The sequence below is a fragment of the Zalophus californianus genome, chromosome 9, assembly GCF_009762305.2.
Source record: "Zalophus californianus isolate mZalCal1 chromosome 9, mZalCal1.pri.v2, whole genome shotgun sequence".
In the NCBI taxonomy this organism is placed as follows: domain Eukaryota; kingdom Metazoa; phylum Chordata; class Mammalia; order Carnivora; family Otariidae; genus Zalophus; species Zalophus californianus.
Genome location: NC_045603.1, coordinates 78,155,848 through 78,171,141, shown reverse-complemented (window position 1 = coordinate 78,171,141; position 15,294 = coordinate 78,155,848). Strand labels below are relative to the sequence as shown.

Here is a 15,294-nt window from a genome sequence, read left to right as displayed (position 1 = left end):
TATTGCCTCTATGGTAAAAAGAGGATTAGAGAATAGGAAAAGGGATGATGTAATATAAAGTTTTGAATTTGAGTTATGTAAATGTTTTATATACTTAAGCATGCCATGTGTATGCTTAAAAATAAAATTAAACAAAGAATATATTATGCGAGATGATTTCTGATTACTACATAGACTTTTCCCCATATCTAACCTTTCAAACTATAGTCAGACACTTTCATGTGGATCCCCTAAAAAGGAACTTATCACTTTAATTCACTCTATAAAAAGTTTAGAGTTATCTAATAAAAAATAAAGCCTTCAGTTGCACTTTTTTGGTGATGATGACCATTACTTAATTAATCTGATTAGTGCTTCAGATGTCCTAAATTGACACTTTGATGGTGGTATTGTCATATTTTATGAGTTGTTCAAAACTGATTTGACATTGCACCATTCCTGAAGGTCGGCTTTGAAAGAGAACCTTAAAATCAGAGATGAGAATACATATACAAAAATAACTTGATCAAATACTCCATAACCTCATATCCAAAGTATTGTTTTAGGAGGGGGTCTCAAAACAAAGATATTTGTAAATGGAGGTATTTCTTATAACCCAAATTAGCAAGGCGCTCCTTCCTAAACCTAAAAAAGAAAATGTCCTCCAACAAAATAAATATTGGAGGCAAAATTCATGCTTTTCCACTCTGGATTTCAGGTCTGTTTTACAACTGTGTTAGGATGGCATTATTCTACAATTTGGGAAGCTGTTAAAAGTATTCTCAGACAATTTGAAGAGGCAGCTGAAGAGAGTAACTTCTTCTATATAGTGAATGTGGACAAAGAAATGAAAAGTTAAACAGTGATACCAGGAAGTGCATATGCGAGAGCGCATCAGAGTGGAGAGAGAGCTGCCCCAAAGATGGTGCGGCTATTGCTGACTGAGAGGCTTTGAAGTGGGATTGAATGGCTGAGATGATGGAACAAGTATGCAGTTGTCAATATGCTGCTTCAGAGGTGTCAAATTATTTCTCCTGAGTTGAAGGAATCAGCACTGTAGAGCCAGAAATCTGTAGACATTGGCACATGTCTTATCCACTGTTGGCATGCTTGACCTGCAATCTGAGACTGGTTCTCAGTAAGCTTATATAAAAATACAATATTTAGTTCTGGTTTTAAAAGATGAGTGTGTCTGTTTGTGTCATCACCTTAAGTCATCAGTGGAGTGAGGGCCAGAGGTCTCAGATAGTTAAGAAGACATCAGCTGTCTCATATCCACGGGCTTTAGAGGAACCTTGGCCAGTTCATCTCAAGGTGGCATCGCCAATAGTTTTTGTTCTTGTGATTTTCTTTCTGGAGCCTCGAACATTCCTTATAACTTCTTTTCAAAGCTTTCTAAAGTCTGGCTTCCATGGAATAGCCCTGTCTTAGTTCTCTCAGTCCATTTGTCTTCTGTTTTCTGGGTTTTTTTTTTTTCTTTAACTTTAGAGAGAGAGAGTGAGAGTGGGTAGGAGGGAGGAGCAGAGGGAGAGAGAATCTTAAGCAGACTCCCTGCTGAGCAGGAAGCCCAAGTTGGGGCTCCATCTTATGATCCTGAGATCATGACCTGAGCTGAAACCAAGAGTCAGATGCCTAACCAGGCCCGCCCATGTTTTCCTTGTTTTAAAAAAATCTTCATTCTCCTATTCTTAGATTTTATATCTGGTCATATACACTTCATCATTAAAAAAATACCCTCTCAGTTAATATTCCTGGGATTTCAAGGGTGTACAATTACATCAAATGCAAATAATGATAATAATGTGTCTCCTTTCCAAAAGTATATTCCTCTTTGCTGTGCTAATTCTTTGCCAGGGACTTAAAGAAAAGTCTTAATAGAGCTGGAAAATTTGAAATTCTGCCATATTTCCGATGCAGGGCGACCCTCCATTTCCTGTCGTGCCCCAGCAATCACCCAGAGGTACAGAGAATAATTGTATGTCACAGGGAGTCATTGGATCCAGTGATGCCATGGTCACCTCCTGCAAATAGTTTAGAGGGAAGGAAAAAGTTTGGAGAATCATTATAGAAATTTACCTCCTATTGTTTGAAACTCCTAAGAGTTATTAAAGATGTTCCCAAATGAACCAGAGAAAACACTTCACGAGCGGGAGCTCCTAGGGAAACAAAGATACCTCAGCCTTCCCAACACTGAAATGCTGAGCCACAGGCACATGATAAAGGGCCCCCTTTAGAAGACCATTTCTTAACATAATTACTATTTTAATAGGGAGTTTAGCTCATTTGCACAGTTTCCTTTATTTTCCTTTGTTCCATAATCTTTTGGCATGACATGCAAAGTAAAAGTATCATTTTAAACCATGCCTGCGGTTGCATTCGAGTTTTACAAATATATATATTTAATCCTACCTTTTTTCTAATTATCAAGCATCCAATTCTGTTTAGAAAGAGTATATCTGATAATGAGGGGAGATGGTCTCTGGAATCAGACTCCTTGTGTTTGAATTTGGTGTCCACCACTTTCTGTGTGACTTTATGTCATCTATAAAATGGGGACATAAACCTCATAGTGTTGTTCTGTGGATGGAATGAAATAACACAGGCAGAGAACCTAGGATTGGTGGGAGGACGGTGTCCAGAACGCAGTAAGTACTCAGGACATGTAATAGTTACAGCCATGATTTATTCTTTTTTTTTTTTTAAGAATTTTTAAAACTTTAATACAGTTCAAATCAGTAGGCCAGATTCACTTCAGCTCTTTCACTGCCAAACCTGGGGGCAGGGGCTGCTTCAGTTTCTCTGCCTTCTCCTTGTCCGTGATGACCAAGGTATAAAGGTATCTGCTGCACCAAACTTTAAACTTCATATTATCCCTATTTTTCTTGATCTTGACGGATTTGGCGTCCTTTCGCCTGGCCATGAGCAAAAAGTCCTTGATTTCTTGATTTTGCCAGGCATGGCTACGGCGGGCGGGGGCGGGGGAGGGGGGTGCCGCAGAGGGGCATGCGGCCGGCACAGCAAGCGGCAAGAAAGGAGAGCCATGATTTATTCTTAACTCAATGTTTTATTTGGTTTCTATGATCACCTCCATTCCTTTTACATAATTTTTTTTCTACATTGAGTTTTTCTTTATGATACTGAGTGTGGAGCATATTTTAAATTCACAAAACACTTTTGGTCGTAAATCTAGTCCGGTAGAGATCTAGCACTGAGTGCACGTGGAAACTAAACCCAACAAAACACTCTTGCTTTGCTATACATCTGCTTATTTTTAATGGTGTAATTTATTACAACGGCAGATGATAACAGTGATAAGAATATGTAGAAGGCATTGTACTATTCTATTATTGACGACAGGAAAAGAAAGGCTAACATTCTTGAATAAAGTTAATTGTACTGGAACTCCTCAATAATGTTTAGGTTTCATATTTATGAATTCTAATGGTTCTAAACTACCTTTATTTGTGAGATTTCTGTGAAAAAATAACTTGCTTCTCAATTTTCTATCTAAAATATTGTTTTTGTAATGTGTTTTTCAAATAATCCTAGGTTTCTTATCAACACGGTGATCACCATATATCAATTATACTGTGACGTTTCTGTTTCTGTTCTTGATTTTGGGATGAAAATCCCAGTTCCTGGTCAGCTGAGATGAACAACCAAATAATTTTCTCAGGAAAAGGTCTGTATGTTTAAATGTTTGAATAGGAAAATATCTTTCTATTGCTTTCTCATTAATTATAATTTAATCACAAGAATTGTAAACATTTTTTTTCGTTCTGGAATCTTGGAAGATATATTTTTCTTTTCCTTTAAATAAAAAAAAATTCTAAAATTTAACTACGGAATCCATCTCTTTCTCCCCTATCTGCAATACTGTCCATTATTTCACATGAAACTCAGGAATCCTTTTAATCTATACACTCAAATATTTGCTTAACCAAGGGCATTTTCCTTAATTGTTATATTTTACCATTTTTTTCTTTCTATTGTTCTGCTCCTGCCTCTTCTGGAATGCCTATAATTCTCAAATGATCTCTTGCTTTTCTGTCTTTCACATAAAACATCTCCTTATCATTTTTATCTGAGAACTAAAATATCCCCTATAAATTCAACTTTTTTTCTGAATGTTTTCACCTCTTTGTTGACTTGACTAAGCCAGGTTGTCCCCTGAGGTCAAGTTCTCCCGTGTGTCCTCTGCATCCCGCCTACATCAATGCCAGAAGGTGACGGGTCTCCCTGCCTGCCATTACTTCTGAACAATCCATCCCCTTTCCACGGAAGCAAAGACTAAAAAAAAAAACCAGGCTAAACAAAAATCTCTTCCTTGAAACTAAGATTGTCCACCTACACTATTTTCTGCCCCTGCTTGTTGTGTAATCTATTGACTATCATTCCCCTTTATTGAGTGAAGAGATTGATTCTAGATTTAGATTTTCCAGTCACATTAATGAGATTGGTTTTTTTGGTTTTGTTTTTGTTTTTTTGCCTTGCTTCTTTCATGATTTCCTCTCAGTCTTTGGCTTTTAACAGTTGGACTCTGATGTATCTAGGAGTGCATCCCTTTGCATTTCTCCTACTTTGAGTTCATCATGCCTTTTAATGCTTAGATTAGTATTTGGCATTGCTTTGAGATGTTTTCAGTCATTATTTCCTCAAATAACTTTTCTGCCCCTTTCTCTCTCATATCTCTTTCTGGGACTTCTATTGTGTGTATATTGGCATGTTTCAGTCCTTCAAAAACTCCCTGTTGCACTTACGATAATGACCTTTATATTTTATGACGCCCGTTGAAGGGTCCATAGGATTTGACACCTATATGCATTTTCAACTTTATTTTATGTCAATGTCTTTCTTTCTCTCACATCATGCTCTGCTTACATGGCTTCACAATTACTCCTAGATCAAAATTTATGAGGGAGGGGGATGTGTGCCTGCAGTTGCTATTATCTGTGCCTTACATGATCTTTTCTTATTCTTTATGTGGATCTTTTGTCTTATTCCCATCCTAGAGGCTGTTCTCAGAGAGGTCTTCCCTGACCGTCCTATCTGTCTTAGCTTCTCCCCTGCCCAAATATTCTCTACTACAACATCCAATTCATTTTCCCCATGGCACTTTTAAAAACCGGCAATTGTTTTTGACATTTTTTTATTATGTTATGTTAATCACCATACATTACATCATTAGCTTTTTTTTTTTTTAGTTTGTCAAAAGTTTAATTCAAAACCATAGACATTTCACTTCCGTTGTGTATAAGACACTCTGTGAGGGGCTGGTGATAGATTCAACAATTAATGAAATGTGTTCAAGGAATTTGGGGGATAACAGTTAATGTACACATGTATATACATAGCTAATCCTTGATGGGAGCAAACAATTAGCATATTCACCTATGTATATGCCCAAATAGAGCTACAGCTCTGTAAAAATTAAGTAGCTACAAACTTACAAAACCCACAATTTATACATGTATTAAGTTTTGCTGTGCTTTTTGCCCCAAAACACACAGAATTTCAAAGACTTTTTTCTTATCTAAAAATATGTCTCAGATTAGCTTTGAAATAAAATTGAAACACATTCTAATTGTCATGATTGCCCATTTTTTTAATTATGTTATGTTAATCACCATACATTACATCATTAGTTTTTGATGTAGTGTTCCATGATTCATTGTTTGCGGATAACACCCAGCAATTTTTTGTCTATTATTTGTTTTCTTATCATTGTCTACTCTCTCATTAGAATGTAAGCACCATGAGGTTGGAACCAAATCTGTCTTGTATCTCCAGTGTCTATTACAGTGCCTAGCATATAGTCAAAACTCATGAAATAAACGTTTGTTGTACAAAAAATTAATCTTTTTAGTTGTTAACTCTGAATTCTGGAAGGTTCTCAAATGTATGTTCTAGCTTGCTGATCCAAGGCAGATTTTAATTTTGCTATTGAAATTGGGGTTTCTCTACATTCTGTTTTTTTTTAAGTTAAAAAGTTCAAGTGCTTCTGTATGTGGTATTATTTCAATATATTTGTTCCTTATGGATTCTGACCCAGTTTCTTCATGTGTATTTTTAGGTCACAGAGAAAATGCCTTGTCATTTTTTAAAAATTTGTCTTACCAAGTGAGTGCCAGAAGTGTGCTTTTCTAGTTCATTGTTCTCCCCCAGTGGTGAGCTCTCCTTTCCTCCCTGGGGCATTTGGCATTATCTGAAGGCATTTTTGGTTGTCACACCTGGGGTGGGGTGCTGCTGGCACCTGGTGGATAGGGACGAGGGATCCTGCTCAACATCTTATAATGCACAGGGCAATTCCTCAACAAAGAATTATCTGATCTAAAATGTCAATAGTGCCCAAGTTGAGAAATTCTGTTCTAGGTAATATAGGGGAGAAAGGAATGTGTTAAATGATGCTACAGAAATGCAGTCAGCAAAATCTAGAAAACAGGAAATTCAACGTAGGACTTGAGGAGATTGCAAAGGAAAAAGAAAAATAAGGGAAGAAGGGAGAGAGGGAAGGAAAGAGAGAGAGAGATTATACTTACAGATTGAAAGAAATAAGAGACATGTCAACCAGTTTCAATGAACAGAATTTATTTGGAACTTGATTTGAAAAAAAAATTGTAAAAAATAAAATACTTGAGAGACAGGGAAACTGGAACATTGGATATTTGGTGATAATAAAAAATTTAGGTGTAATAATTTAGCTGTAATGATATGTAATTATACTTTACAAAAGAGCTCATATTTTAGAGATATGCACTGAACCATTTATGGATGAAATGATATGATATCTAAGGTATGCTTCAAAATGGTCCAGTGGGGTTGAGGAAAATGGGTAGAAGGCATAGATAAAAAGAAAAGAATTAGTCATGTGTTAATAATTGTTAAATCTGATTTGTTAATTCTGTCTGTATTGGTTTTCTATTGTTATATAAGAGTATCACTACAAACTTAGTGGATTAAAAGTACACACAACTATTATCTCACATTTTCTGTGTTCCAGGAGTCTAGGTTAGATAGGTCCCCTGCTTTGTGTCTCACGGGCTGCAATCAAAATGTCAATGAAGGTTGTGCTCTCATTTGAGATTCAGGGAAGGAAGAGTCTGCTTCTAAGCTTACTCAGATTGTTGACAGAATTCCGTTCCTTGTGGCTGTAGGATTGAGGGCTTCAATTTCTTGTTGGCTGTTAGCCAGGAGCCATGCTCAACTCCTAGTTACCACTCACAATTCTGATCATGTCATGTTCCCCAGGATGTCCTCTTGCTTCTGCAAAGCCCACAAAGGAGAGAGAGTGCAAAATGAAAGGAGGCTACCCGACACACAAAATTCTACTGGCAGGAAGTAGGCTAACAAACTACTCAGCTGTAAACCCATGATAGCTTTCATGGAAAAGGACAGGTGACTCTGAAAACAAAGCCAAAGGCCCAGAGGAAGTAATCAAGAGCCACAAGGGAATTATTCCCAGGCACTGAAATTTAATTAAGAAACTCAGTATTTGCTTGGCTAGATTTCAGAATTGCTATGGAGCAGTGGCTTCTTTGTATCTTCTATTTCACCTTATGAAATGGGAATTTCTATAGCCACTATCCTATTCCTGTCTAACCATTAAATATTGTAGGGGACAGATAATTTATCTGTTTAGTTTTACAGATCCACAGATCAAAAGGCTTTATAGAATCTCATGGAGTCTCAAGGAGTCTCATCCATTCCTTGACCTAGAGATTATGGCTTCTGAATAGATATAGTAATGAGACAATATCTGGGGGAGAGGGGGCCCTTGGAAAAGAGTGAAACTATTTTACCGGTGGCAGGAAAAAGAATCTCTAGGGACCAGAGGGCAGACTGTAGCAGACTGCCTTGTAAGATGGCTCTCCATATCCCCACTTCCTTGTGTTCATGCCTTTGTGTGATCCCCCTTTGAATGTAGAACTGTACAGGAACTGTAACTTGCTTCTAACCTATAGAATATGGAAAAGGTGAAGGATGCATATGACTGCATGTACATGATTATGTGATTACATTATACAAGATAATAGCTCTCATCTTGTTGGGACCTTTCTCTCCCTTGCTGGCTTTGTGAAGCAAGCAGCCATTTTGGAGAACTTGACATGGCAGAAACAGCAGATAGCCATGAAAAGCGAAGAGTGGCTTCTATCCAAGAGACAGCAAGAAGCTGAATCTCTCAGTCCTACAGCCACAGGGAATTGAATCCTGTCAACAACCTGAGTGAGCTTAGAAATGGATCCTTCCCAAGATAAGTCTCAGATGAAAGCACAGCTCTGGATGATACCTTGATTGTGGTCTTGTGAGACACAGAGCAGAGGGCCTACCTAAGTCGAGTCTGAACTCCTGACCCATAAAACGTATGAGCTAACAAGCGTGTGTTTATTTAAGCCACTGAGTTTGTGGTAATATTGTTATATAGCAATAAATAACTAATACACTATGCTTATTATTTTTATGTATTTTGAAATATAAGAAAAAAGTTAAAAACATTTCTTTTACTTTTAAGGAGGCTACTCCATTTACTTCGTGTTGACTTTTTACAGGTTTTATTTATTTTCTTAATTTTGTTTACCATCTCTTTTTCAGGAAGAGGTCCCTCCAGGCCCTGGGATTTGCTCTCAGAGTGGACAAATGCTCTAAATCAGTTCTCTAGTCCCATAAATGTTAGAAGCTCCATCTATTCCCACTGCAGGCCATTTCCTGAATTAAAGTTGGTCTTCACAACCTGTTGAATGTGATGCCCCATAACTGTTCATGTATTGTGACTTTGCAGATCCTAGGTAGGGATCTTTTCTTGCTCAGATTCTCTGGTCTTATGACAGCAGAGATTTTAATACAGTTTATAGGGTTCCTTTGTACAATATAGTACATGAAAACTGTCACCCCCAGCACCTGCTATGCCCAGTATGCTTTTTTATTATGCCCCTGCTTACAATACTTTCCCTTAGGTGACTAAATTACCCAGGATATAAACGTTCTATACCTGCACACGCTACTCAACCTCTTGCAATGATGTCCAGGAATGTTAGTCTCTAAGTGGAGATAACAAAAAAGGCTGCCAGTCTGGGAGAAAGGCTGAATGGGATGGGAGAGCAGAAAATGGCAATGATTTTGCCTGACCCACAGTTCCTAAGCATCTGTTGAATGGACTCCTGTCTTCCTGAGTAGGACATACTTTCACCCTCTGGATTGGGAAAAGTTTTTGTTGCCTTCTTCGGGGCCTTCTGTCCCGTTCTGATTCAGAGGGTGGAGTATATGTTGTGTAATCCAAGAACATGCATTTCATTCCATTCTCATGGGTGACTCATTCAGTGGAAATTCTCCTTGCACTTTGGACTATGGCCTTCTCTTACTTTTTATTTACAAAACTGTCATTACTTTGTCTTTTTGTTTAAAGTCCTGGATATTTTAATTTAATGGGAAATTCAAAAAGGCTTTATTAGACATAGCATCTGCTACTATCTTAACTTATAAACCTTAACCTCTTTTTTGGTTTTAATGAAGGGCTTTGGGATTAGGAGAGGACGTTGACCTTTTAGATGCCTTTTGTATTGAATCCAGGCTTGTGTCTATCACTTTTTTCTGTCTTCTTTGATTTTAAAAAGGTGTAAAGGAAATGGCATTTCCTGAATTTTGAATACGTCATATATGCCAAATATGGCACAAGGCATTGTCACATACAATTTCGCATTTAATCCTGACAAAAACCCTGTGAGTAGGTGTTTTTCCATTTAAATGAGGAAACTAAGTCTTAGAAAATGTAAAACCTTTTTCATAAATGCATTTGTTGAAAACAGAATTTAAACCAAAGTCTTTTGACTTCAAATGTTGTCATCAAGAAATTCAATGTTCCAGTTATGTGGGCAAACTTGAGTTAATTTATCTGCTCTCACAGTGATCAGGTGTGGGTACTATCTTGCCTTCTATGTGTTGGGGCTTATGAGTACCCTGGGTCTTTGAACTGGGATTATATAAATGGATGAACTGGACAGGACAGCTGAACTCCATCTGGCTCACTCAGATGAGCTCCATGTAACCTGGATACCTGCCAATAGTTCTTCCTCCATTTGGACACAGTAAGGCTGCTGGCCAAGTTATCTTTCTTGGTGCTGATACATTTTGGCCAACCCAGGTTCTGGAGCCTAGTTAACTTGGTCAGGTGGCAATGTCTTTCCGACATTCTCATGTCTGGCAAGGCTCAGGCTTCTCCCTTTGTAGCATGTCCCGTTTTTGTTTACAAAACAAAATGTGACCTCTCACCCCCACGCAAGCACGTTGCTTTACCATCTGAGGCTCAAATTAGGAGTCCCTCTGGATTTTCTTGTTCTTCTCTTTCAACAAGTTCTCTCTTAAGGTTCAATCCCACTTTTCTTCTCTTGGGGTTCATTGAGTCTCACTTACTTTCCTATCTTTGTAACCACTCTTCCATGTCCTTTTCCAGCCACATTTTCAGAAATATTTAAATCAAATCACATCCTAGCTATATGTTTTCTGCCATTTCTCAAGGGAAAACCTTTTAAAAAAATATTAAAGTCTGTTAATCTTAAAGCTTTCCACAAGGTCTCTAGCTGATCCCCTAAGTATGTGTACTATTTCTTTGTCAGCATAATTCTCAAGGGGTAGGTATCACTTGTATGATAAGCTATCTTAACAGATTTTTGGCCTTTGTTTTAATGAGGATTTCAGCTAGCATTCCTTCTATCCTTGTCCAAATGCAGATTATACCTACAGTATGGGTGAGGCCTTCATTTCTTGTTATTTGTTCCATAATAAAGTCCTCTTCTTTTCTGTGGGTAAAGTTGAAATATACATGACCAAGATTCACAAGTGTAATTAACACATGGTGGATCAAAGGCAGACGAGCCACCCAATTTTGGGATCAATCCTGCTTTGGCCCAAGATGAAGGTCAATACTTAGTATTCCAAGACTATATATTGTCTTTATAGTCCATTTTTATATCAATTTATATATATTGTCTGAATATTCCAATATTCCCCTGTTGGTTTACAGAACTGGCTGAGAAGCACAGCAGAGGGTAGCAGACTATTAACTCACTAATACATGGGTTGGTAAACTTCTCTATAAAAGGCCAAATAGTAAATATTTTAGGCTTGTGGGCCTTATGGTCTTTATTACAACCACTCAAATTTGCCATTGTAGTATGAAAGTGGGGATAGATTATACGTAAATGAATAGGCTTAGCTGTGCTCCAATAAAACTTTTCTTTTCTTTTTTTTTTTTTTTTTACAAAAACAGGAGCCAGGCCATATTTGACCTGTGGGCCATGGTTTGCCACCCCCTGTCCTAATGCCTGGACAACTAGAACACAGAAGCTATTCTGAAGTGAACCTTCAAAAGAACTAAAGGAAGTAGTTAAGGTCAAAGATGAACATGTCCCTTGCTAAAGCCCAAGGCTGAAATTATGCATCCTGGCTCCATCAAATGCCTCTAAGCATGTCTTTTGTTGTTGTTATTTTTTATTTTTTGTCTTCATCTACAGTTCTATTTCCTGTCTTCTTTTTCTCAAAATCCATGGTCGATTGCACCAGATATTGGGATCATGATGGGAGAGACCAGTAATAACATCTTTTCTCCCTATCCAAGTTCTGAACCACTTGAGAAATAAAACAAGGAAGTTGACATGTGGAGACCAATGTTTTCTTTTTGTTGCTATGGAAGATCAGATCAGAGGCTGTGAGTTTCCTAGTTTAGAGTCCCAAATTTAGGCATTCTTATCAGTCTAGAACCCCTGCTCCTTGCGGGCAGCTTGCATTCAAGTGAAAAGAAGAAGGAAGGGATCTACTTCCTTTTTCCTTCCACATTTACCTTTCAGGTAAGTAATTCCATCTAGCTCGGGCAGGACTCATGGAGGGAGCCAAAAAGGTCTAGAAGTGCTGTGCCAGTTGGGGTTTTCTCCAAAGGGGAAAGAAGTATTCCCCAACAAACAAGGTCAGGACAAGCTGTGAGTTTGAAAGGATTGTTTTGTGTTGACTTGAATAGGCAACAGAGAATACAATAACAGATGAAGAAAGCAGCAGGATTCTTAGGTTCAATGACATTCACACAACTATTTAAAATCTTCATGCTTTAAATAGTGGTCCTGCTCTGTTGCTCCCCAAAGGATGTGGGAAAGTCAAGAACACTCTCAAAATAATTTGTTTGATGAAGTTCCAGGTTTCTTCTTATTATAATAATTTCTTCTGCAATAACCCCAAAGCCTGGAGAGCAGCTTACAGAGACCTGCTTACAAGTCTGCAATATCATGACCGACAACAATTTCTCTTTCCTTCCATCAGCACCAAACACCGTGATGGTCAAATAGAAGTCCTCAGTCAATATGGCTTAAACAAATGAATAAATGCAACCTTCTAAAGTCTTGGTTTCTTGTCCTCATTATCTTGTTTAAACAGATAGCAATAAGCCTCTCTTTAATTGTATCTGCCAATTCTCTTAAAAAACCCTTCTCTTCAGCTCATAGAAATGTAGATTCATCTTACTATCCTACTTTTCTCAGTCATTGCTCTTGGGAAAAAAAGTGGGAAAGGAACAGTATCTCATGCATGAGACATAGCCAGAGGTGATGTATAACTGAAAACAGTTGATAATTTTTGTAATAAAGAGGCATCTGCTAATTTGCTGCTAATTTATATTTGGAAATTGATGTTGTCTCTGAGGTCTTTAATGAGGTCAGGAAAATATAGAGGCTCCTTTAAAAAGGGAAAATGAAATAAAAAAATAAGTTTCATATTTTCCTTGGTCTGTTGCTTAAGAAGGTTACTGTAGGAAATGTAAATAGACCACAGGAAGCTTTAGAAACTCAGCTCCTTGATTGGAAAAATGGAAATTCTGTTTTTATGGAAATAAAGTAATTCAATGAAAATACAAAATACAGTTGGTTATCATTTTAAAAAGGTTAGTCTTCTGGATTATGGTTTCTTTGATATAGTACAACTCTGGCACAGGCCATTCCAAGTATATTTCTGAAAGCAAAATAAATGGAAAACTGTTTTCTCTCTTCATTAATGTCTTGCTGTGTTCTATTTGTGGAATGCCAAGAGAAGGAGCACACAGAGTTTCCCTGGATCATTTTCAGAGAGAGAAGGATGAATGGGGTAAGGGAGTAGACCCCGGAAGAAAAGAGTCACTCAACTTGAAGAAATAATACTTTCCCAGGTTTACAGCACATTTAGATCCTCTGTTCGTGAAAAATAACACCTTTCCTAGACCTTCAGTACCATTCCTCTTAAATGAAAAGTATCCAAAAGAACATAGCAAGTGGGGGAGATTTTGTTTGTTTGTTTGCTTACTAACTATAAAGTCCTCATGACCCTAGCAGGCTTATAAATTATTCTTTTTGGGTTCTTTTTTTTTTTTTTCATTTCCCCTCCAAACACACATTTCCTGTCCTCTCCATTTGCCTTCAATGTTGTACCATCTCTTGGTGAAATTCAACTCAACTCCTTTTCTTTCTTTTTTTTTTTTTAAAGATTTTATTTACTTATTTGTCAGAGAGAGAGAGAGACAGAAAGCACAAGCAGGGGGAGGTTCAGGCAGAGGGAGAAGCAGGCTTCCTGCTGAGCAAGGAGCCCGATGTGGGACTCGATTCCAGGACCCCTGGAATCATAACCTGAGCCAAAGCCACCCAGGCATCCCTCAACTCCTTTTCTTTCTTTAAATAAACTTCAGTGTGAAAACTGTAATATCTTGAAGAAGTTACATTTAAATAGTTACCCATAGTTTTTAATCAAAAATTTTTTAAAGATTTTATTTATTTATTTGAGAGAGAGAAAAAGAGAGAGTGAGCATGAGTGGAGGGCAGAGGGAGAGGGAGAAGCAGACTCCCTGCCGAGCAGGGAGCCCTATGTGGGGCTCCATCCCAGGACCCCGAGATCATGACCTGAGCCAAAGGCAGACACTTAACCGACTGAGCCACCCAGGTGCCCCTAATCTGTATTTTTTGATCAAGGACTATATGCCAGGGCCTGGGACACAGTGGAGAGTAAGTCAAATGTTTTCTCTGTCCTCTTGGGGCTTACTGGCTTTCTGGAGCATCTAGAGCAAAAGTCAGCAAACTACAGCCCATGGGACAGATCTGGCCCATTGCCGTATTTTGGAAATAAAGTTTTATTGGAAGAGAGTCATGCTCATTCAGTTACAAAATGTATACGGCTGCTTTTGTGCTACTATAGCCAAATCGAATAGCTGTAATTCAACCATTGGGTTGGCAAAACCTACAATATTTTACAAATATATTGCAAAAAATGTTTGTCAACCATTGCTCAGGAAGGAAAACAAGTTCCTATTGTACACAGAGCTAACGAAAGAGATAGCCATTAAAGGATTTCTGTGGAAGGCTATGTCAAAACTTCCCAGTTGACCCCCAAGATTCACTTTGTACTCTTTTCTTTGAAAAATACACCCCATTTGCAGTTGGGCATGCATCACCTGGAATATAGACTGCATTTCCCAGTCTTCTTTGCAGATAGAGATGGCCTTGCATTTCAGATCTGGCCAATGGGATGTAAGCAGAAGTATTATGGGCACTTTTTGGAAGTTTCCATAAAGGAGAGAATGGATCCTTCTTTATGGATGGTTTATAGATCCTTTATGGACCCTGCTGGTTACAGTGCAGTTATAGTGGCTTGAACTTGAACAGCCATCTGGGACCATGAAACCCAGAAATAGTGCACAGCAGGAGAAAAGACTCTGATTTATGGAGCCAATCATGCTAATTTTTGACTACCTCCCATTGAATTTCATTTATGTGAAGGAGAAATAAACTACTGTGGTTTTGCTAATGCTATTTTGACTTTTCTGTCAAATGCAACTAAACTGCAGGAGAATTTCTATGTAATATATCTTATATCCAGTTTCTACTCTCCCTCTTTGGTATAAACCTGTGATTTTTTTTTTTTTTTTTACCTTTTTAATGAGATGTACTATACATATAGAAGTGTATATGTCATGTTTATTGTTCAATGAATTTTTACAAACTGAACACAGCAGCATCACCAGTAGCTAAATAAGAAATAGAGTATTTCCAGCACCCTAAAATGCCCCACTCCTCCTTCCAATAGTTATCCTCACTTATGAATAACCACTTTCCTGATTTCTAATTGCATTGATTACCTTTTCTTGCTTTAATTTATTAGACAAATGGGTTCACACAATGAGTGGTCTCATATCTGGCTTCTTGTGTTCAATACTATGTTTGTGAATTTTATCCATATGGTAGAATGTAGGTGTGGTAACTCATTCCCACTGCTAGATACTATTTCATTGTGTGACTATACCACAACTTATTTATCCAT

At 37.8% G+C, this 15,294-nt stretch overlaps 1 protein-coding gene across 1 annotated transcript; it reads right to left on the bottom strand.

Moving 5' to 3' along the window:
• Window positions 1-2,725: 2,725 nt before the first annotated feature.
• Window positions 2,726-14,084, bottom strand: LOC113922305 (60S ribosomal protein L38-like). The gene is made up of 2 exons (XM_035729326.1): window positions 14,020-14,084; window positions 2,726-2,939 (listed from the first exon to the last, which is right to left on the bottom strand). The coding sequence occupies exons 1-2, from the start codon at window positions 14,082-14,084 to the stop codon at window positions 2,726-2,728; spliced, it is 279 nt and encodes a 92-aa protein (XP_035585219.1).
• Between the last annotated feature and the right edge of the window lie 1,210 nt (window positions 14,085-15,294).